This window comes from Labrus bergylta, chromosome 4, assembly GCF_963930695.1.
Source record: "Labrus bergylta chromosome 4, fLabBer1.1, whole genome shotgun sequence".
Lineage (NCBI taxonomy): Eukaryota > Metazoa > Chordata > Actinopteri > Labriformes > Labridae > Labrus > Labrus bergylta.
The window spans coordinates 31328947-31352313 of NC_089198.1; the positions used below are offsets into that span (position 1 = coordinate 31328947).

The 23367-nt window shown below is 41.4% G+C and overlaps 1 protein-coding gene across 1 annotated transcript in view; it reads left to right on the forward strand.

The window, feature by feature from the left end:
* brinp2 (bone morphogenetic protein/retinoic acid inducible neural-specific 2) overlaps positions 1-21743 on the forward strand; it is a 244398-nt gene extending 222655 nt beyond the window's left edge. The window contains exons 7-9 of the mRNA XM_020629885.2: positions 13685-13907; positions 17964-18270; positions 19422-21743. Coding sequence (XP_020485541.1) covers positions 13685-13907; positions 17964-18270; positions 19422-20243 — 1352 coding nt within the window. The 3' untranslated portion in view covers positions 20244-21743. The remainder of the gene's footprint in view (positions 1-13684; positions 13908-17963; positions 18271-19421) is intronic.
* The last annotated feature ends 1624 nt before the right edge of the window (positions 21744-23367 follow it).

Consider the following 23367-nt stretch of genomic DNA (forward strand, 5'->3'; position numbering starts at 1 on the left):
CGTGATAACATGTCAGGTTTTTACTGCGACACACCACAGATTCGTTCAGCTGATGCCGTGCCAGTGCACAGAGTGTTGTCCTCTTTGGGTTTCTGTGGTGCAGAGTAACAATTTGTGGTTTAGAAAGCCAGACCTCCCCTGAAGCGATGCCTGACATGGAGGGGATTGGGCTGTCATTTGGTCTATTTGTATTCCACTGAAAGATGGAGCTTAGTGAAGAATCTGAATGAGAGCTGTTAGTACATGTTGTCCTGTCGGAGGCAGCTTACATAGCAACCAACAGAGACCACTTCATAGAGAACAAACCATATGACGTATTTTTGTAGGCCAACCCGGAAGTGGCATCGCCATGGGGTCTAACGAGAATTCTCCCATGGGATTTTTTCATTGGATTTTGGATCATTGCAGAAAATAATCTCTGGCAAACACACGTTTCTGATGAGTAGGCGTTTTGTTCAGCAGGATAATCTTCAGAGATGAACACCATTTTTATGATGTTTGAAGCGTTAATGCAGCCGACAGAAGTAAAAAGCTAACGTTACGCTACAAGCTAACTACACCACAGTCGGACGATTGTGACATCACTAGCCTTTTTAAAGACAAGTAAAAACTTCAAAATTCACAAGTAGGGGTATTACCTAACGTAGTTTATGTCGTCTAACAAAACACTAACATCTCTTAAGCTTGTGTTAACCACAGACCTTATTTCAGGTGTCTAACCACAAACCCATTCATAATTCCCATTGACTTTAAGACAATAGTCCCCATGGCGCTCAAATGCTAACTTCCTTCAGGGTGTTAGGACTCATTCCTGTGGCGCTCTATGACTGAGGTAGATGGGATGTTACCAAGGAGAACTGAATGTGTGAGTACCTGTTATTATGTGACAGGATTAATAAAATGCATAACTTTTATTTGATTGGGGGAAAAAAAGTATTTCGATGGCAATACGTCCAGGAGAAATACGGTTATGAGATTATGAGTCTGTTTGGGACTTTGGGTAAAAAAACGTAAACGGTCTTCCTGGTAAACAACCTCAACGTGCAGTTCATTGTTGTTATTTACCAAGAGGTTAGAGGCCTGTCTCAGCTCAACGTCTTTGCCTGTCGCTAGATTGATTTAAAAGTTTAACATGGCGACCGCCATCGTTGGTCTTCAAAATGCCTTTCCAGGTACTACTGGGTGACGTCATTTGGACCATGTCCATTTTTACACAGTCTATGGTAAGGTTCTGAGTCTATTCATTTTGATGAGTCACCAAAGTAAATGTTGAGCCCATTTTTTCACAGGCCATAAATCTTATATTATTCTGACTATTTACAGACAAATCAAAATTTAATCAACATCAGCGGTTTGCCAAACATACAGCCAATGCACTGACAATGGTTTCAAACTTTAATTTCAAGATTAGAAAAAGAAAAGGTTAATTAAATTACATGTCTGATGACCTGATTAGACTTTATCTCCTGTCCCGTCTATCTAATAAAGGCATAAACAAGCCCAAGATAAATCTTAAAAAAAAAAACTTACATGTGAAACTATATTAATACAATTGAAACTGATGACAACCTCCAATCATTTAGCAGACAGGCCTAAAGTACATTTTGCTTTATTATTATTTAAATGGAGGACAGAGAGAGAGCAGTGAAGACAGGATGAATACAGATAGCACAACGCATCCTCTCTGTTAGTATCTTAAACTCAGGTGTGTTGTGCCTGTAGCTGCAACGTTAGCCTCAAGGCTCGGGTCTCAAGCAGAGATAAGAAATGAGCAACAGGGGTCTGGGAAGCTGGTTTCTTTTAACTCGAAGCCTCAAGGGTTTTCTTTCTAGATTTCAAACTCTTTAAGGCCATTTGTCAGAATCTGCACAGGTCCCTCTGGAGTCACAAAAAAGGCTTTTGGCACAAACACAGATGTCGCTCAGCATGTGAATCAGACTTAGATTTTGAGGCTTTGGACATAACTGTATGATATCCTTCATAAGCCTACATATTCACAAGTTGTTATAAAAGAGACACTTCTCTTCCCTGTCAGTGGATTAGCAACATGTAAGGCTCCGCAGCAGACAAACAACAGATACTTCCTGTTATCACATCTTATGTAGAGACGTAGTTGTGCAGAGTGAGGAGAGGACATCATACTTAAACTTAAATCTCAGAGAGGACAAAGGATTGTCATTATGTGTGACGAATCACAAACCATGCCACTCATGCTACTCATGTAATGTTACATGTTAAAGCTGATGTGAGAGTTAGCAAAATAGGTTTCACCAGGGGATAAGTTATTTCTTGGGCAGCGGTTAGCGCTGTTGCCTCACAGCGAGAAGGTTCCTGGTTCGAATCCCCGTTGCCGGGTAAGGCCTATCCAAGTGGAGTTTGCATGTTTTCCCCTCTGTGCATGTGTTGATTCTCTCCGGGTACTCTGGCTTCCTCCCACAGTCCAAAGACATGCTCATTAAGTTGATTGGTGTCTCCAAAAATAAAATTGCCCGTACAGTAGGTGTGAATGTGAGTGTGGCTGCTTGTCTAGTCAGCCCTGTGATTGATTGCCAACTCGCCCAATGACGGCTTAGACCCCGAACGGGAATAAGCGGTATAGATAATGGATTTTCACCACACTAGGCACATTGAGACTTTATTCTGTAAAATATTTTTAAGGAATTGAGACTTGATTATTTGCTAAAGGTTTGTTCAACCTTGAATTTGTTATTCCCCGTCAAAGGTTCATAAGCCATGGTGACTTGTAGTTCACGGCATTACACAAGAAGAAATTCTTTAGAATTTTTTTTTTTTGTTGTTGTTGGGTTTTTTTTTATTCACCAAAACGTGCATACACACACTCACACAATCGAAGAAGAGATACAAACAAGAGGGGAACTGTGGTACGATACAGTTTTGCAAGCAGATTTAGACAAAAACAAACATACAAACAAATCAAAACAAAAGGAAAAGGGTCAGTAAATAAAATGAATGAATTAGAAAGAGGGACAAAATAATTTTAATGACCAAACAGGACAAAGAAAAACATGTGGACAGTATAGTATATATATAGTACAGACTGTTTGTAAATTATATTAAAATTGTACTATTTAACATTAAAACATGAAGTAAACCGACTTAACTTGCAAGAGATAACTGAACTGATGAAGAAATATTAGAAAGGTTAAATGAACACGGCACGGCCAGTCTGGAGAAGAGGGATATGGGCTGGCCTCATTCAGTACATTTACATGCAGTTAGAAAACGTGGATTTATTGTGTTAGTCTAACTGAAACTGGACTTTTTAAATGCTTGTTAACATGTCAGACTAAAACACCTTGACAATTTGTGCAACTCTTGCATGTGTACGCCACATATGACCCAGAACTTTGACCAGATACCGTAAGAGTGCTTTGCATGTGGGCTCCGGTCCACTCTGTGCACCCTTATTGGTCAACACCCACAGGCTGCGTTCTCTGTGTAATGTAACAGATTCAATAGCAAAAGCGCAAGATAAGATATACATGGTATAAGAATGTATCAAAATGTTTAAAACACATAAAGAAACACACATCTGAAAATAAACCGGATGTTTTCAATGTTGTTTCAGTGACTGACTTCCTGTCCGCTCAATCTTTTCTGTGGTAAATTGATGCAAAAATAGAAAGCCTTGCATATCTGTTACGGTGCTGAGAGGCAGCGCAGCGGAAGCCCACACATTGAATAAAAAGAAAACCGCTGCCGGAGCGGAGATGGGCCGACTAGCATGATGTAGCAGAAGAAGGAGAGTAACTAGCTAAAAGGGGGCATAACACCTTGTACAGCAGGGGAGCCAACATACTTAAGTCAATAAATTGATTTTTCCACCAGTGCTTGTATACTGGGATAAGGACAGTATTCCACTCAAATGGCCTAATTGAGTTATAAGCGTGTAGCCCGGCCTGACTGTGCGTGTAAACCGTTCTGATTGGGCCATTTATTTAGAGCATAGAGGCTACGACTCAGCCTATCAGCTGCAGAGCTAGAAGCAAATCTGCCAATTACCTGCAGGGACTGGCCCACACCTGATTAGGCAGAAAAGGAGAAAACACACACACACACACACACACACACACACACACACACACACACACACACACACACAAAACACAACCACATCCAACACAGAAAAAATTAGGCAAAGTAAACACAACAACCAGCAAATACAAAGCTCAGCGGTTCAACAATTTGAAACATAATAGGCCTTGTTAATAGTTTACAAGGTTAAATAAATCATGATCTACATTGAGTGTTTTCTTTAATGCAAACGCAATTCTTTTAATAAACAAATGAGCACATTTAGAGGATATACAAAGTGATGTACGTCTCATAACTGCAAGCCAGTTGGCTGTCTTTGCCCCGTTACACTGGATGGCCTGAACTTTTCCTCCCACTGCTTTTCCTCCCCCTCCAACAGCTCCATCAACTTCCATTAATGCACTGACCATATTTTTCCATTTGGAGCATGGGGGCTCTAAAAATACGATGCTGAAATCCAGGTCAGTGCTTGATCTGTGACTGAAATGAAGTCAGTCAGGTCAGTTTCGGCAGGCATGTGCTGATAGAGGCTAAAAAAGTTTGCCCACTGTGTGTAGGAATGTAATGAAAAACTAAATGTGACTTTTATGTATCAAAACAAAGAAGTAGAAAATCCAATATTTCAGTATATTCCAGCAGACTCTGTGTTACATACCTATGTGATCTACTGTATCACTGCTGTTTACCTTTTCTGTGACTGTGTCGGCCTCGCAGATCAAAATCAGGTTTGATTGTATCGTTGCGTCGAGCTATAAGCCGTCTCTGAACTCCTCAACACTTTGATCTGCAAAGATTAATGACTGCGTGGAAAAAAATAAATAGTTCAGTGTGCAGCTTGCTTATGAATTTCGAGTTCACCTTATGTCAAGTACAGACATTTGTCCTGTCCTCTTGAAGGATTTCTGCCAATTATGGGAGATGTGTCAGGAAAAGCTGCGAGTTTTAGGGGGATTATGGGCTAATCTGAAAACAAAAAGCCGACTTTATTAAGAGGCAAACAGGATTAAAGTGTATCCTTGTGAATCACTCACATTGACAGATAATTAAGATGAGTTCTCAAAAAAAAAAAATTCTTGCTCTTTATATTGCTTCACTTTTGACAGGATTAAGAGATACATAAGTAGGACAATTAAAACCTCTCTGTAGTCGACTTCATACAAAATTAACGCTAAACTGTGCATGCAGCGAATCTCAGTCTGGTTCATGATTTAAACACACAGTGTGCATAGTCCACCACCAGGGGGCTCTCAATCAAAACAATAACAAAAGATGACGTCGAGAATGGAGGGGAATCATGGGAGTGATTCTTTCTGCTAATCCACCCCAACCCTTACCCCGATGAAAACAAACTCCGAGTTGACCGTAGTCAAGACGACCGGACGAAACCGACCTAAGGCTGCAATATGTTTCCCGACGATGTATCCAAGTATAATTTACATACATTTTTTTTTTTTTTTATCAAAGCAGCACATACAGCAACAGTACAGCAGCTTTCAGTAGTAATTCCCACTTCTTTATGTAGCAGTCTCTGTTGTTTCCACGGCAGCGATAAACATGTCATGTCTGTCATGACAGCCGCCATGACAAGACACGCCCCATTGCAACTATAAAATGATGGATTTCTCAGGCTTTGGTAACTGTTTGAGGTTAAGTAAGTACTCATCTATAAAATATTTCTAACATGGGTCCATTTTAATTTATTTGGTATTATGTTTTTAAAATTCGACATATTTTACCTTTAAAATGCCCTGAGGTTACACGTTTTCTTTTCTCTGCTCATCACAGTGAACTATGATTATAATTGCAGACCCCCAAGTGTTTTATTGCCATATTTTCATTACCATATATATTTATATAATTCACATATCACTGGAGGGATTTATGCTAAAGGTGAGTTAGTGTTTTTTTGATTCAAAGAGATCGATCAATCCTCTCGGCAATGACGGATCTGACTTCAAAAAGTACTTCAGGTGTGCTTTTTTAATACAAAGTACCTAAAAGACTGCCACATAAAATCTCCCCTGCTAACTATTGTGTGAGTGCTGTGTGATGAATGGCGCCTTTAATGTGCCACAGACACTTTGAAGTGATGAAGATAGCAGCTTACTCGACAGCTCTGGACCCTCTGTTTTCCGCTCCGTCTCTCCCAGCCGGCGTCAACGCTGAGAAAGAAAAAAGAAAAAGTAAAGGAGTGAGAGCGCTGCTGCGTTTGCCTGAAGATATCCCAACTCCAACCTTATTGTCTGTCATGTTTGCAATGGAATTAAAAGCACAGAAGAAGGACGATTATTGAAGTTGTTGTTGCGTGAAATCACGAGGGATTTAATGAGAGGATCTGATCCAGACAGGCAGACAGGCAGGGGCACTGCAGAGAAAGAAAGCATCTTGAGAAAAAGATGTTGGTGTTCACTGTGACATGTGACAGACCGATGTAAAGCCATCATTTCTAATTGAAGCTGTGACAGACGCATTGTGACAGGAAGGATATGCAAGAGTTACAACTGATTTCTGTGCATGTTTTTACAGATCATTTAATTGTACACAACATAACAACACAAGTATGGATGTCAAACTGCTCAAGAAAATTCTGTTTGATTCAAAAAGTTTTTCCAATGCATACATGAACATAAACTCGCAGCTCTTAAACCTGAGAATCAATTAAACAACTTCAGTTATATAATTCAATAATCTGAAGTAAAATTTTCCAAAAATGGGCAATTTAAATAAGATTGACATTTTTCCCGCAGAGGCAGCTGAACTATAATACAACAAGACCAACACAGCAAAATGTCAGCGTGGTATTAAGCTCTGCTGAAGCTGCTCTCCCTCAGATCTGAGCTCATCAAAAACAAACAGGCTTGACCGAAATTAAGAAAATATCAGAGGACAAATGGTTTTCAAGATGGCCGTAAGAGAGGCCATCCATTCACTGATGGATGGATGGAAGGATGGATGGATAGACCCATCCCGTAGGTCGCACACATTAAAACATAAAATATTATTCAATAAGCTCGTCAAGCTGCTTAGTGTTCTCATTTACCAGTAAGAGTCAGTCATGTTGCCATGAGTCATGATGTTATAATCCCTCCAATTATCCAACTATCCAATTATGCACCCATCCAAACATCCATCCAATTATCCATCCATCTGAATGTCCATCTGTCTGTTCATCCATCCGTTATCCAACCATCCATTAAACCCTTCATCCATCCATCCAATTATCCATCCATCTGTGCAGCTATCCATCCAATTATCCATCTATTAAATTATCCAATTATCCATCCATCCATCCAATTATCCATCCATCAATACAGCTGTCCATCCAATTATCCATCCATCTGTGCGGCTATCCATCCAATTAGCCATCTATCCAATTATCCATCCATCCATCCAATTATCCAACCATTCAATTATCCAATTATCCATTCATCTATATGTCCAGCTGTCTGTTCATCCATTATCCAACCATCCATTAAGGCTTAATGATTAAGCCATTCATCCATCCATCCATCCAATAATCCATCTATTTCATTATCCAATTATGAAATTATCCATCCGTCGGTATTTCCATCTGTCTGTTTGTCCGACCATCTGTCCATCCATCAATCAGCTGTAGAACTTCATGTGTTGGAGTTGCAGATAATTACAGATCTGCTTTGACCTATGTGGACTTCATAAAATCACCTGACATTGTCCTTTACTTTAGACATCTTCAGATCAAGTACTAATGAATTGTTCTGTGGACTGATTACATAGAGAATGACCATAGAGACCCATTTGAGCTGTGCAACTAGTTTTTCAACTTGAGCACAAACTTCACAAGATGATACAAAAGCTTATCCGCATAGAGATCCTGCTGATGGACGGAAATTGCATCAGAAAAGGTTGATTAAAATTCCAGTTAAAAAAACATTAGAAAAAGTTATTTTCCAAGTCCCAGACAAATCTTTATCACAATGTTTGTATTTAGAATCATTTCTTCCAGCTTGTTCCAAAAAATCACACCAATTTCTGTTTATTTTGGGTTCATACTGTTGTTATAAGTCTGATAGTGATGTGATTTTTCCAGATACTGTAAAACAACCACTCAACACAGACAGACAGATAATTTACAGCATCTGACACAGAACGCAGGTGGTTGTTGTCCCTCTGAGAAATTCTGGTACCCAGCTGAGCCGAGGGTGACCTATAGCTAACACCTCATTAAAATGGAAACAGAAAAACTCAAGCAGCTGAATATGGCAATTAAAATAATACTGAGACAGTCTTTGCCTGTTAGGGCCTCTTGGATGACATTATGAACCCAACAACCAAGGTTTTAAGTTTTCCGATGAGCATATATTTGGTGATTAAGCACAGTTTATCTCATGGTCAAACAAAAAGGGAGAAATTGCCTCACTTTTGGTCTGATCAAACGTCATTTTGAATATTCAGAGGATCACCAAAGTCATTAGCATTCATCCCCCAGGGTTCATGAATGTCTTCACCCAATCTTTTCAAAAGCTGTAATACTTTTTAGACATGGGAGTCGGGAGTTACTGAAAAGGACTCTAATCCCAACAGCTGCGCTATACCAACTAGGCCCAAACCAGACAGCAGTGAACCCTCTGAGTTTGATGGACTTCACCCTCCACTTCACTGCCGGGCAGTTTGACTTCTGCAAATCCTGGCGCTGACTTTTTAATACCCCACGTCCTTGTAGGGAGTTAAATGAACAGGCCTCAGCCAGCCAGTCACTTAGCTGTCGTCTCTGCTTGATGGTGTCATGAATCACCAACTCGGCAGAGAGATGGAGATTTTGGGGCCGCGCGGTCACCCATTATGGAAAACAACCCCCCCGGCCTCTTTATCTGATAGATTTTGAGTGAGCCAAATTGTCCATAAATTTTAGACATGGAGTCATAAATGTCAGGAAAAGGGAGGAAAACAGACAGACAAATTTCTCCAGCGTGATGGCAGTGCTAATGATTCTTACTGAGTGTGTGAGGAGAGAGAGAGAGAGGGAGAGGCGAGCCTTGAATAATGCTGAGGGAGTGTTAAAAATAATGTGTGTGTGTGTGCCACTGTGTGTAAATTAATCACTGATGGGGGGAAAGACGAAAGGAGATGAAGAAAAATGTAGGACGGAGTGAAGGAGGGTGTGCTGAGGCATGTGGAGGCGTTGATCTCACTTGTTAATGATCAGGTGAAACTCACTTCCTGTCTCTGTGCTGAGGCAAAAAAAACATACTGAAGGTCTGAAACCATGTTGTATATTCTAATGAACTAAGTCTACAAATAATTGAGATTGATAATGGAATCTTCTAGCCAACAGAAACGGTGGACAAGAAGTAGAAATAAAGCAAATTTGTGTTTATTTGTGAGAGCCAGTAAACTTGTTCCATATTGATTTTGTGTTTAGCTTAAACAGCCAGTCATGAGTGAAATCTTGCATTATAAAGATATTATATAGCCTACATTTGGGATTAATTTAAACATCTACACCTTTTTCTGCAAAAAATAACAAGTCTAATCCAAAGACCCCACAGTATCTGAGTGCGCTCCTGACATTTTCTGATGAGTGATACACTAATATGCTAGAAGAACGCAGGGTGAGATTTTTTTTGTTAAAGGTCACACATTAAAGTCATTTTCAACCAGTTTAAATAAGTCCGAGATCACCCCAAAAACATGTCTGAAGTTTCTTGTTCTAAATCCACTCTGATCCTGTATTTGATCATGTCTATAAACCCCTCTATTTCAGCCCTGCTCAGAACAGGCTGTTTCTGTCTGTACCTTTAAATATGTAAAAAGCTGTGTCTGACCACCCCCCCCCCTCTCTGGAAAGGCTTGGGTGTCTCAGGCTTTCTCGCTCCATGTCCTATTGTTAACGGTGATAAGGCCAACCCAAGGGACAGAACAAACACCTAGCTGTGGGAGTGTCACCCACCTGGGGGAGGGGTTACTGCCCTTTATGATGTCATGTCAAGGGGCGGTTGTGGCTCAGTTGGTAGAGTCGTCGCCTCTCAACTGGAAGGTTGAGGGTTCAATCCCCAGCTGAGCAACATGTGCATTGTGTCCTTGCTCCCTCTGCTTCAGTGGTGGTGTATGAATGGATTAGTTACTTCTGATGGATGATACTACATAGCAATCACTACCACCAGTGATTGAAAGGGTATGAATGGGTGGGTGTGACATGTGGTGTAAAAGCGCTTTGAGTAGTCAGAAGACTAGAAAAGCGCTATATAAGCTCAAGTCCATTTACCATGAAGGGAAAATCTCCAAACAGCCTGTTTGAGCTAAAGTTTTCTGAAAAGTGGAGCAGGAAAAAGGCGGAGAGGATGGACTTTTCTCATAATTGGGGGGTTTGTAGACGCACTAGGGACCCATATTGGTGTTTGACATGATTAAGTATATTTTGCATAATATGTGACCTTGAAAACATGACTTACCTGGCGGGCGTGGCTTAGTGGTCAATTCGTGTAACCCCTGTAAGGAGGCTGTAGTCCTTGAAATGGCGGCCAGGTTCAAATCCCACCTGTGGCTCCTGTACCATATGTCATCCCCCTCTCTCTCTCTGATTTTCAACTCTATCCACTCTGCAGTCTATTTAATAAAGGCATAAAATTAAAATATGTACAGGAAATATTGTAGATGAGATGTACAGCTTTGTCCACAAGAGGTGCCAAAATCAACACAAACTAAGAAATCCTTCCAGGAGCTATAATCAGCATGGAGTATTTATCCAGACCATGGTATAAACAGTTAATATTGCCCTACATACCAGTATAAAGAGGCTACAGAAGACATGAGAGGCCGCAGAGAGAGACTAGAAGGCTGGGAGAAAAACCAGACAGGAACAAGCCGAAGCAGAATCCTCAGGAGAGAGAGAACGGGAAAATTCTGACTCACTAGTCCAGAGAAGTATCACACTGTTAGGTAGAAGCAGAGAGAGAGAGGGACAGAAAGAGCGAGACAGACCATTTGTGTCGTCTGGGATCACTGAGCATTGTAATAGGCTCGAGTCTCATCAGTTGGGCTCAGCTCAGATCGGCTTGGCTTCTGATTTCCTCGCTGTCTCGCTGCCAACAACAGCACATGGGAATATGACTCTCCGGCAGACCCAGAACAGTCCGATGAGGTCTCACTTAGCTGGATTTGGGAGAAAAGTAAATAATAGGTTCAATTTCCCCTATAGGTGTCATACAGGCATAATATTTGTCCACTGGTTCAGAATGGAACTACAACGACCTCAGAGGGAACTCTTGGCAAATCCAACATGAGGTTTGAGCCGTGCCCAATGGTGCTCAGTTTTTTTATGAAATTCACACAGACACACATTTGAAGTAATGGCCATCTAATTTGAATTTTTCATTTGTGCACTCAGGACATAATGAGCCAGAAACCATGTATTCACATTGCTCCATAAGTAAATCAGGGGAGTTTTGAAATCGTATAGTGGTCCCATCGTTCTTGGGAGCAGACTGAATCACACCACAGGAAACTCTGGCAAGATAGTCTGTTGAACCATGAAAACATCAGGACTTTGTTTAGAATTGTTGGGAGTGGAGATTTGGGTTGCCTATCTTGTAATGCAAGATTTTCAAGAGATTATTTTGTCAGGTTTCCTGTGGTCTGAGGGGTTGTTAGCTGTTGATCCAGTCTGCTCTGAAGAGTGTTGGGCCACACAGATAACGCCACAATTTCCCAGTTTGGGATCAATAAAGTAATTCTATTCTATTCAATTCAATTCAATTCAATTCAAAAAACTTTATTTGTCCCCGGGGGGCAATTCAAAGGCACACAGAGCAGTAAATTAACAACAGTGCAAGTAAACGAAACATTTTAACCTAAATAGAAAGAGTCAATTTAAATACAACTTAAAGCTTAAACTTAACTTAAAAATACAAAATATAAAAGAGTAGATATAAGTGGACAGTGATCGGACTAACTAATAACTATGTGCAGTAGTGACCAGATGTAAACAGAACTATGTGCAGTAAACGAGAAATAAATATATGTATACAGAACTATGTGCAAGTAGGCAAATACTAAATGATAAGTTATTAAGGTGCATGGTGAATAATGGAACAACAGACCTAATATATACAAAATAACTGTAAAGGTAAAAATTAGATAAATAAAGTGACCGTGAGATAAATAAAGTGATTCTATTCTATTCAGATTTCAATAAATGTTGCATACTTACAATCCAAAGTCCTGTTGTGTTGGGGGAAGCCTGAGGAGAGCTGACTGTTACGTAGAATGACATGTTATCCACTTTGGGATACAAGCTGACTAAAGAGGGAAGCAACACTGTAACGAATGTGTTAATTTTTTGTTTGAATTAGTCCAACAACTTTCACCAATTCTTCCTGTAAGTCGTCTGCCATGTTTGTTTGGGGACGGCTGTGTCTCAGCTGGTTGAGTCATTTGGTCTCTAAACCGGACGGTTGGGGGTTCAATCCCCCAGCTCCTGCAGTCACATGTTCAATGTGTCCGATAGGGCATGGCGCCGAACACCAAGTTGCTCCTGCTGCTTTGTTGGTGGTGTGTGAATGGGATTATTTCATACTGATGGTCACTTTACAAAGTAAACCTCTACCATCAGTGTGTGAATGTGTAGGTGTGACCTGCGGTGTAAAAACACTTTGAGTAGTCAGAAGACTAGAAAAGATCAAGTCCATTTAGCATTTGTTTCGTTTCAATGCAAGATATTGTGCCAGATATCTACATCTGAGAGTCGTGACTCGGGTTGTTAGTGAGTGGAATCTGTTAGTGTGTGGTGCGCTGTTTTGGTCATACTGATTCTCTCCACACGCTATTGGAACAAAAATGTTAAATCTATAATTATTTGTCATGATTTGTGGAGTCTCTCACATTTTCAACATCTGTTAAATATTGTAAAAAAGTCTTTGAGTATGGACCATTCTGTGCCTTCAGCCATTATAAATCAAACTCATTCAGATACTTTAGTAGTTACGGCTGCCATGCTGCTGAAGATCCCTGAAGCTCGTGTGATGTTTGTTAAAATAGTTATCAACCTTTAGCAGCTCAAATCAGTCCCTTCTTATTTGCTTTGTTGGTTTTGACACAAACTTGCTGGGATGGCTGCAGAATGGTCTGTGAATAACATCTCAAGTATTTTGTGACATTTGTATTTAAGAAGGGAACACCAGGAGAGACCGAGAAAAAACTCTCAGCTTTGAGCCGCATGCTTCTTTTGGTCAGCTGGTGATTATTGATTTTTTTTGGTTCAGCCTTTTAACGTAAGAAATAACAATGTGAATAAAAAAGGCCATCTGCACATGACAACATGCTGTCAATCATTATCAAATGACAATGTTGCAAGAGATGCTGCTGGGAATAAAATGAGTGTCTTATGGTGAGGGGAATGAGCATCACTGCAGATTGAAGCACAGGTGTTTACTGTGTCATGACAATTCATTAGAATGTAACAGCTTTTTGTTGTTTTCTAATGACACATGAAAGTCCTTTAGCTCCTCAGTCATTATCTGAGCACGCCATGTTGGAAGCAACAGATTGTGACGCAAGGGTTTCCAGTGCTTGAAAAGCAGTTTTTGTTGATGCCAAATTATTAAAGTGGGTCCAATTTTTACCCCCATTTTGTCTCTGTCATTCTCTACAGATGAATTCAAGGCCCTCCTGAAGCGCTTGCCCACTGACAGGTTCTTGAATGTGTCCACGATTGCCAAGTTCTGGTCGGCCGACTTGTCCCTCCAGAAGCGATACGCCCAGCTGGAGTCCAGCACGGCCCTGGTGCAGAGCAAAGCCCAGAAGATCATCAGGAAGCTGTTCACCCTGAGCAAACGCTGCCCCAAACAACCTCGCATCAGTCTGCCACGAGAGAGGTACAGCACCACTGAGACACACTGACAGAAAACTAAATAAATGAGGAAGGCGTAATTTGTCATGACTCAAAGTTGTGGCTGCTGATTCGAGATGATTCATTAGAGCTGAAGGCTTTTTAACATTACAGCATGGGAAAACCCAGATCCATGATTCTTGGAAGGAAGTCAGCTTTGAATTCTTCACAAGTTTTTTACACACAGGGGGAGGGGACATGATGCCACAAGGGTACAGTGTCACTTCCTTTAAACAGATTCACATGGTTGGGTCGGAGGGTCTCTAGTTTTTGGCTGACAATAACTGCACGCAAAAGAAAAACCGTCAACATTTAAATAAGCAGAAGTCTCTGTATAATTCTGTAATGACTTCAACAGTTGAGAAATGTTTTTAGCCGTTGCTTCTGATCCGACTTTGTGCTGACTTGATCTTTTCCTTAGAGGTAGAAACAAATCTACATTCATTATTCAGGCAGCTGCTCCACAACCTCTCGTCTCTCTCTTTGGCTTGGGGCAGAACTGTGTTGAAAATCTGTTGGTAGATCTGGTTTTTTTTTTCCGCTTTGGAACATTTTAATACTTAATATGAAATTGCAGATATGTAATATGCTCTGTAATGACCGTTAGCCCGTTGCACCAGTATGAGTTCTGATGTTGGTTAGCCTTTTTGTCCGGGCAGAAAAGCATTTCCTGTTTGCTCAGGAGGGTTTGCATGAAGCAGTTTGTGCGTCTGTCCTGTCTCTATGACAACAGTCTGTTGACAACAGCCGCTGTGTAGTACAGACACTGCTCCATTGCTTTTTACAGCATTTTTTTAAATTTGAGATCATTTTATACCCCAGCAGACACGGAGCAAAGACAATGTGGGAGCAAGACGCGAATGATTTTACCATGACAACAAATGTGCTGTAATGTTGACATAGGAGTCTTTTAAATCAAAAGACATTTTTTTTGTTTTTTGCATCCCATATATGATTAAACCTAAAACCATTACATTGTTAAAATAAATTAAACTAATATAGTAAATAAACCTAAAGGTCCTGAAATACCAAGGAGATCGTCAGTGAGCGGTCCTATCTTGTGGAGAGCAACAGTATGACCAAAACAGCGCACCACACACTAACAGATTCCACTCACCAACAACCCGAGCCACGACTCTCAGATGTAGATATCTGGCACAATATCTTGCATTGAAACGTAACTCACCGGTTGGCGTCGGTGAGAGGGATCTCTCTGATTGGCTGTTGGGAGGTTTCATTTCTCTCCAGCTCTCCTCTCAGGTTCAGTAAAGCCCCTTGAGCATGCTGCTGTAGTATCCATGCTTTCACCCATTAGTGTGGTTTCTCCTTATCTGTCTCCTCCGTCTCTTCTATTCTTTTTCAACTAAAAGACCAAGAGCTGACAACGCCAGCGCCATTTTCTACTTTTTATCAGACATTATTCTCCATTAGTAGGCTATAATACGAGTGGTGAGTGACAGCGGTGTGAAAATGGTCTTCTCGTATCATAACAAAGAGCTATACCGCCGCACCTCAGGCACGCGCAGAACGTACTTGGTGGTCGGCCGTCGGCTGTAGTCTTTGTGATGTGTTCAAGTGCAACTTTTTGGCCAGGACGTGATGCAATGCCACAAGCGGCCATCGTCGCCACTAGTCCTTTGCCGTCAGCTTGGTGTGTCATGGCCTTAATGGAGCTCAGTTTTATTCAGAGACACCTCAAATCAAGACAACAAGTGAGCAGCGGAGCAGGGCGGAGCTTCAGGTGTTCTCACCATCAGTTTCTTCTCTGTTGATGACTGACCGAACCATTAGAGGTCTTTGATTTCTTTGATAATGTTGAAAACCTCTGGAACAACTCAATATGTGCAAAGACCTCCTGTGAGTTGTGACACTGCAGGATGTATTATAAACAAGTTACAGCTACCACAGCAAACATACAAAAAAAGCAACCACACTGTGTATACAATACTACATCTACATGTCCCATCAAAAGGGGGAAACATAAAGTATGCCTAGAACACACTCACGACTTCAGATCTGTTGTCGCATAGGAAATAGTGCAGAAATGTCCAACATAGAGTTAACTCGTAGGGTTTTGGGTTGCACAAATGGGCAGGTGTCTGAAAACACACCTACTGCAGTAACACATTAAAGGCTTTATATGTGATTTTTCACACTTAAATATAATATAAATCAAGTATATCCTCTGAAAATAACTCTGTGAGTCATGACTGTCTACGATGGGTGTAACACCCGAGTCCCACTGTCTGTGATGTTTTCAGAGTTTTCAGAGTCCTATCTTCAGTTTGTTTACATTGCCAGGACAGCCGGCCGACTCCTCCCCTCTTGTATAATTGAGTTGTTTAATTGAGGGACTAGAGAAAAGAAGAATAACATACTGTACTCACTGCTTAACTGTGTTTCTAGATCACGCTCATTTCAGGTAAATTTACATGCAGTGTGAAGATACGAGCATAATAAAGATCGCTGGCATTAGCATGCTAACACAACAAAACAAGTTGTTTTGGTTTCATGCTGGTGCTCAAGGGCGACATCTACTGGATCAAAAAAATAACGCATATAAAGCCTTTAAGCACTGTTGTTAAAACCCATGTGACAGGCTAAATGACTCATTTTGCTGAGTGAATTCTACACCTGTGGTTCACTCCTGAGCAAAGTACCCTCACAAGCTTCACTCAGCTGTCATAATGTAGCAGTTAAGTTGCCACGCAGGACAGGAAAAATGTTGTTTTTTTTTCAAGTGAGGGTGTGACGAGAAGAAGGGAACATTGTTGGACAAGCTGTAGGAGACAGACGAGATGTGATGAGAAGAGGGAGACAAAGTCAGACAGAAAGAAAGAAGGGAAGGTGTGAGATGAAGGGTCTACTAACTGGCGCTGGGAGCCTTTGTGGAGGTGAGGTACGTGGTCTTGTAGCGTGCTGTAATCAAGTCCTCTCCCAGTCTGACAGCCCGACACTTGTTTACAGAGGACTTTAATTTTCCTGACAGTTCTTTCCCCAGTACCCACGACTTCATCTCCCCCACCTCACACACTCTGCCTCAGCTTTCTGTCTGTATTTCTCTCCCTCACTCATCGTCCTGCAGCCTCACCCTCACTCTCCACCTTACCCTCTGTCACTCAGAGTCTTAAACCACCTCGTAACAGCAACAACAAGTCATCAGAGGCTGCTGAGCTGCAAACAGCTCCCTATTTCCTTCTGCACAAATCCATTTGTTTTATCATCATCCATTTTTGTCTATTTACATAGGCCTGGGGGGAAGGAATTGCTGGAGCATTTGGGCAACGTGGTGTGTGATTTCCTGAACTTAGCCTGGGGATAGAATCTCTGCTGAGCCAATTTTCAGTCAGAACTTGTTGCTGCTGCTACAGCACCAAAGTGGATGGTAATTTATGTATGCCTGCCTTTTCATCTCCGATGTCGTACCAAAACACCCGCCCTTTTCATTTTCAGAAAACGTGTCATATTTGTACCAGGCAGCAACCTCAAGGACTGACAAATGAAGACACTCCAGAGGTGCCAAATTGTCTCTGTAATGCACCCCACCCCCACATGCCTACTTTCTTCTGATTGGCCAGCTGTCTGGAAGCCTTCCAGGGAGGGGGGGCAGAACGCTGCAAGGCTGCAAAGCTGCATGGGGAGGGCCGCTTGTGTGCTGGTAGAACAGCCCATGCAAATTGGCTTAACCTGCCTATAGAGGCTTGAAACGGTCTTGTGAAAGTCTTAGTGAACTGACATGTGTTAAGCAGAACAAGAAGCATAGCGCACTTTGGACATGCGTTTACCTCATGAGCTGAATCTTCGGCCACGTTAAAATGGCAATCCAACATTGTTAAACTAAAGTTTAAAAAGTTTTTAAGTTTTAAAATGGGGATCAGCATAATAGGCCAACTTTTTTTTTAAAGATTTATTTTTGGGCATTTTGTGCCTTTATTTTCAGAGATAGGACAGTGGATAGAGTTGGAAATCAGGGAGTGAGGGAATAATATGAGATACAGAACTGAAATCATGACAGCCCTGTTGTGTTTCCTCTCCTCTGCAGGCCGGTTGGGTTTTGGTTGAACAGGGCGCAGTCTCTGATCTACTGTAACGAGCATGGTGTGTTGGGCTCCTTCTCTGAAGAGGTGAAGAGCTGTATCTGCCCCCTGGAGCAGCCCACCTGTCAGGGAGCCATTCCCTGCATCGTGGGCACCTCCTCCACCTCCTGCCTGTCCTGTGCCACTGACAACGCAACCCGCTGCGGAGCCTGTCACCACGGCAACCTACTTCATCTCGGTTCCTGCCGACCAAGCATCGCCGCATCCCTAGACCACTACCTGAACTTGGACTTGGATATGCCTGATGCTGAGGTTTTCAGATTTTTTTAAAAATATTTTTATCAATCCACTCATGCTCATACTGTGGTGAGACAAATATTAAAATACACAATGAGGAAAATATAACATTAGTAGCAAGTATAACAGTCCATGAGAATATAAGTAAACAAAAATCCAAATAAATGAATGTGTATTTTAGGTCTACAGTTCTAACAGAGACATTTATTATAGCAATATTATTTTTTTTAAGTTTTCACTGAAGTTAACCTAATTTCTTTTTTTTTTATTGTTTTATTTCTCAGCTCAGACTTACTGGGTCATAACAGAACTCAATTATGTGGACCACAATAAGCGGAATAACATCATGACCAGACTCAATGTCAGACTGGTCCCATCAGGCTATTTATTTTGGGGCTTTTTATGCCTTTAATGCAAAGACAAGACAGTGGATAGAATCGGAAATCAGAGAAAGAGAGTGGGGGATGACATGCGGGACAGGAACCCGGGCCACTCTCCTTTAGGACCACATCCTCTGTACATTGGGCCTTAACGACTCGGCCAACAGTGCCCCCATCAGGCTCGTTCTGGTGGAAAAAACTGTCTTCCAATCTGAAGGACTCTTTTATGTTGTTCCTTACATCATGTAGATCCAGTATAATTATAGGGCAATCAGCACAGGGGAATCAGTTTAGCTTGAATCTCACTGTAGAAAAACTTTATTGACACACGCCTAATGAAAGAAACACATATTTGAGCCTGCCCTCCACTTCGTTAATGTGTCACTACAAAGTGCTGAAAAACCGAAAAAAAGATTTACATGTGTTGAAAAAGGTTTGCTTATAAAGCCCTGTAAACAACGCTCCATTTAACACCAGGTATGGACAAGTGCAAATTGCTTTCTGAATCAGTTTCTCACAGGTAGATTTTCCATCTATGACTTGATCCTTAACATGAAGGAGAAGCATTTTTCTTATGCTTTTTTCCAGCATATTAGACCAGCAGGACAGCTCTGCACATGTCAAAATGGTTTCATTTTAGGTACCTAGTCCTTGGGGAAGTTCCTGCTGCTGAAACAGCTGTAGAAATGTCTTTGTGTGTTTTTTTTAATCCATCATTAAATAATATTACAATATTTGATATCTGTCTACCTGTAAGGTTCTAACAGTTCTTCATTCTGTCTTCAGGTCAAGTATCTGCTGCAGCGGCTGGACAGCAGATTAGAGGTGCATGCCATCTACATCAGCAATGACGTGCGCCTAGGAAGTTGGTTTAATCCTGCCTGGAGGAAGAGGATGCTGCTGACACTCAAGAGCAACAAGAACAAGTCCAATCTCATCCACATGCTGTTGGGCATTTCTTTTCAGATTTGCTTGACTAAGAATTCAACACTGGAGCCTGTGCCTGCGATATATGTAAATCCTTTTGGAGGGAGTCACTCTGAGAGCTGGTTCATGCCAGTGAACCAGCCTGACTTCCCTGACTGGGAGAGAACTCGACTGGACGCTGTTGCAACAGCACAGTGTTACAACTGGACACTGACTCTGGGCAACAAGTGGAAGTCCTTCTTTGAAACGGTGCACATCTACCTGAGGAGCCGCATTATCACAGATGATCCAACAGTGAATGAAACTCTCTTCTATGAACCATTGGACCTCGATGACCAGACGTCCAACCTGGGTTACATGAAGATCAACACGCTTAAAGTGTTTGGATACAGCATGCACTTTGACCCAGAGGGCATCAAGGATTTGATTCTGCAGTTAGACTATCCATACACACAGGGTACGCAGGACGCAGCCTTTCTGATGTTGTTGGAGATGAGAGACCGGATCAACCGGCTGTCTCCACCGGCACCGCAGCCTCTCGATCTGTTTTCTTGTCTTTTGCGCCATCGGCTCAAGCTGTCAGCCGGAGAGGTGGCACGCATCAAGGACTCTCTGCAGATCTTCAACTCCAAGCTCCCCAATGCTTCTCCTGAACCAGAGCTTGCACAGCTGTGCAGCTAGCTAATTTAGCAAAAAAGCCAGGTTTCAGGAGAGAAACTAGACATCGGAAGCGGAGTCACCGCTTCAAGGATGGCCCTGAACATAGCAGGGAAGGTCATACTAAGTTAGCCTCCTGGACCAAAATGGTGCAGCGTAACACCAACTTCAAAGGCTGACTGCTGGGCTTTTCTTACAGGCGCTCTTGGCGTGTTTTCTGGTGTCAGAGCATTTTGTCAAATGGTTGGAGCTATGTTTTGAACTTTTTGGAGAACAGAAGACTCTTTCAGAGGATCTGCTGTAATAACCTAGAGGCTTACTTTTGCTGTTACTGCCCTGCTTTGGTGACAATACAACTGGATAAAGCAGCGGGGCTCTTGAACTGACAGGATTTGCAGAGCCCTTGTGATAAGGTATACCCAAAACATTTGCCTTACAAAATGAAAGGCGGTTTTGATATGTAGGGAGGAACTCTAAAGGTGTCTTCAAAAACGAGTCAATGGGAGAAGATTTCCCCTTTTCTAACCCTTTCCTCTTTCGCTACAGAACAATCTCATGGGAAGGGAAAATGGGTAAATATATATGTGGTGAATGAGGTGTTGTTATGCTTAACAGTTTAAATTTGATAATCCTGAACCCTATTACTGTCTTTGAATATTTCTTTTTAACCCCTGCCTTCCATTTTATCTGGCTTTGGAAACTTGTATCTATGCTTAACATCAGAGTGAGAATCTGGTTAGTGATGTTCTGTCCTTGGTGGTGTGTCTATACCAATAGGAAGGTGTACACATCGACAAACTGAATGGTAAGACACCTAAAATGTTGATTTTTTTTTGTTGTTGCTGAAATTCAGAAAGAAGTCTTCAGATGTGATGACAAAAAAGAGTCTGCGGAAATAGCGCTGTAAATAACGCTCCATCTAACCCCCAGGTGTGGACAAGTGCACATTGCTTTTTAGATAACCGAGTGCAAAGACCAAAAAAATGTTTATAACTAAACAAACTCATGCCTTATATGGAGAGTCAATGTTAAGATAAGAAGCACATTTAGTTTCTGTGTTTGATTTCCTGGCGAAGGCTGTATTGCTTTTTATATTTCAATATTTCTACCAAGACAGAACAGCAGACACATTCTCGAGAAATTACGTGGTAATGTAGCTTCTCTATGTTAATGCCAGTCACACATTACTGCAGCTAATTATTTTGAGTTGGTGTTGTGATAATTTGAGTCACTATCCACAGTGCACACCAGTACTTTAGAGGTTTTTCACTGGTTTGGTTTGGTCACAGGTCAAAGACGCAGATGTTTTGTTGTTCTTCTTTTACATAATGGGTCCAATGTTAACTGCTGTCTACCATGGCAACGGGAATTACAAGTTTTCTGTAAGGCAGTGTTAGTTATGAAGAGCTGCAAACTCATTTAATTCACTAATTTGTCACTGATAAAATCCGTAAACCTTGTATATCATTTTTAGCTATTCTTCTGTGCTCAGCTTGCTTAAGTAAAAACAGAGTGGTTTATCTATTCTTGGATTCTTTTCTTCTTTAATTGCTTTCAAGCATCCATTTTCTAGAAGTGTACCATGTGATAACAATGATTTATATAACTGAACTGGTTATTTTTAGTGGGGATCAAAGCCTTTTTCCTTTTTTGTCCTCATCTCACTACCACAGTTGGCCGCCAGATAGCTTAGTGGTTATGTCGCACACCCCATTTACAGAGGCTATGGTCCACATCGCTGCGACTGTAGGCAAGACTCTGTCCCTCTTCATCTGTCCTATCTAATGAAGGCAAAGAAGCCCTAAAAATAACTTGAAGGTCTTGAAGTGCAACTGTACGGAAGAGGATTAGGGCCACTGAAAAATCAGCTTTTGGTTCTGACTTTTTTGGCAGAATTCTGACTTTTATTTGGAGCCAGAATTCTGAGACTAAAGTCAGAATCCTAAAAAAAAAAGTCAGAAAAAAATAAATAAAAAAATCAGTGGCCCTTATCCTCTTCCGTACACCTGCACTGTCATAAAGAAACATAGTTCTGTTATACCGCCCCCTACTACTCAGAACTTCCACCAGATACGTGTGCAATGTGTGTCCTCTCTGATCCATTACAGCTCGGTGCACCCTCCTCCTTCAACACCCACAGGCTGCGCACACAGCACAGAGAACCCAGACGGACAGCTGGAGTGCCGAGACAGAGGAATTCCCGCGGTAATTTTACAGATTCAGCCTCGACAGTGCGAGATAATACAATGTATTTGGTATAAAACTTGATATAAACCTTATACACACATAAACAAACACACAAACGGTCATTGTTCTGAACCATCAAAACGGAGTGTTTCATTCTGTAAATAAACCGGATGCTTTAATGTATCAGTGTCAGACTTCCCGTCCCACAATGCACTGCGGCTCTCAGACTGTCCAATCGCAGAGCTGGCTAGCCAGCCAACCGGCAGCTTATAATAAAAAATTCCATGCTGAAATCCATTTACATGTTGCCAAATATTATTAAAATGAGAATGTAGAGAACACGTTTGACGCACTAGCTTGATGCTAGCTCATTGAATGAAGCTCGGACCCGAAGTACAGCAAGCAATAGTTTGTTGTTAACAGCGTACTAACATTCAAGTTAATGTGCAGTATATTTATATTCTGATTATGTAGTAGGCAGTATGTTTTATGTGCTTACCAACACAGCCCTGTTGTTCCAGGCAGACATCCTAGTCTAGTGCGGGTCTACTGGGTTCCTGCAGCCAGCCTCCAGTGGACACTTGAAGAACTGCAGGATTTAGCACTTCCGCCTTGGCTTAATTTTTCAAGACCGAAGGTTGCCGCCTGGTCTAGACCAGTGGTTCTCAAACTATGGTACTCAGGGCTCCCTGTGGTGGTACGCAAAGAAATCTCCACAATATAAAAAATAAAACCTGTTCAGCATAAAACGTAATTTTTTTTTGTCGTACTCTGATCTTATCTGTCTTGTATCTATTGGGTTGTATTTATATCAAATGTGTTTTCCCCTCTAAATTAATCTAGTTTTTGCAACAAACAACTTTAATCTGCTCAATTTATGCTCGCGCGCACAGACATAAACAACAACAGGAGTTCGCCTCGCGTTTTGAAAAGTTCCACTCAATATTCCGTTATAGTTCAG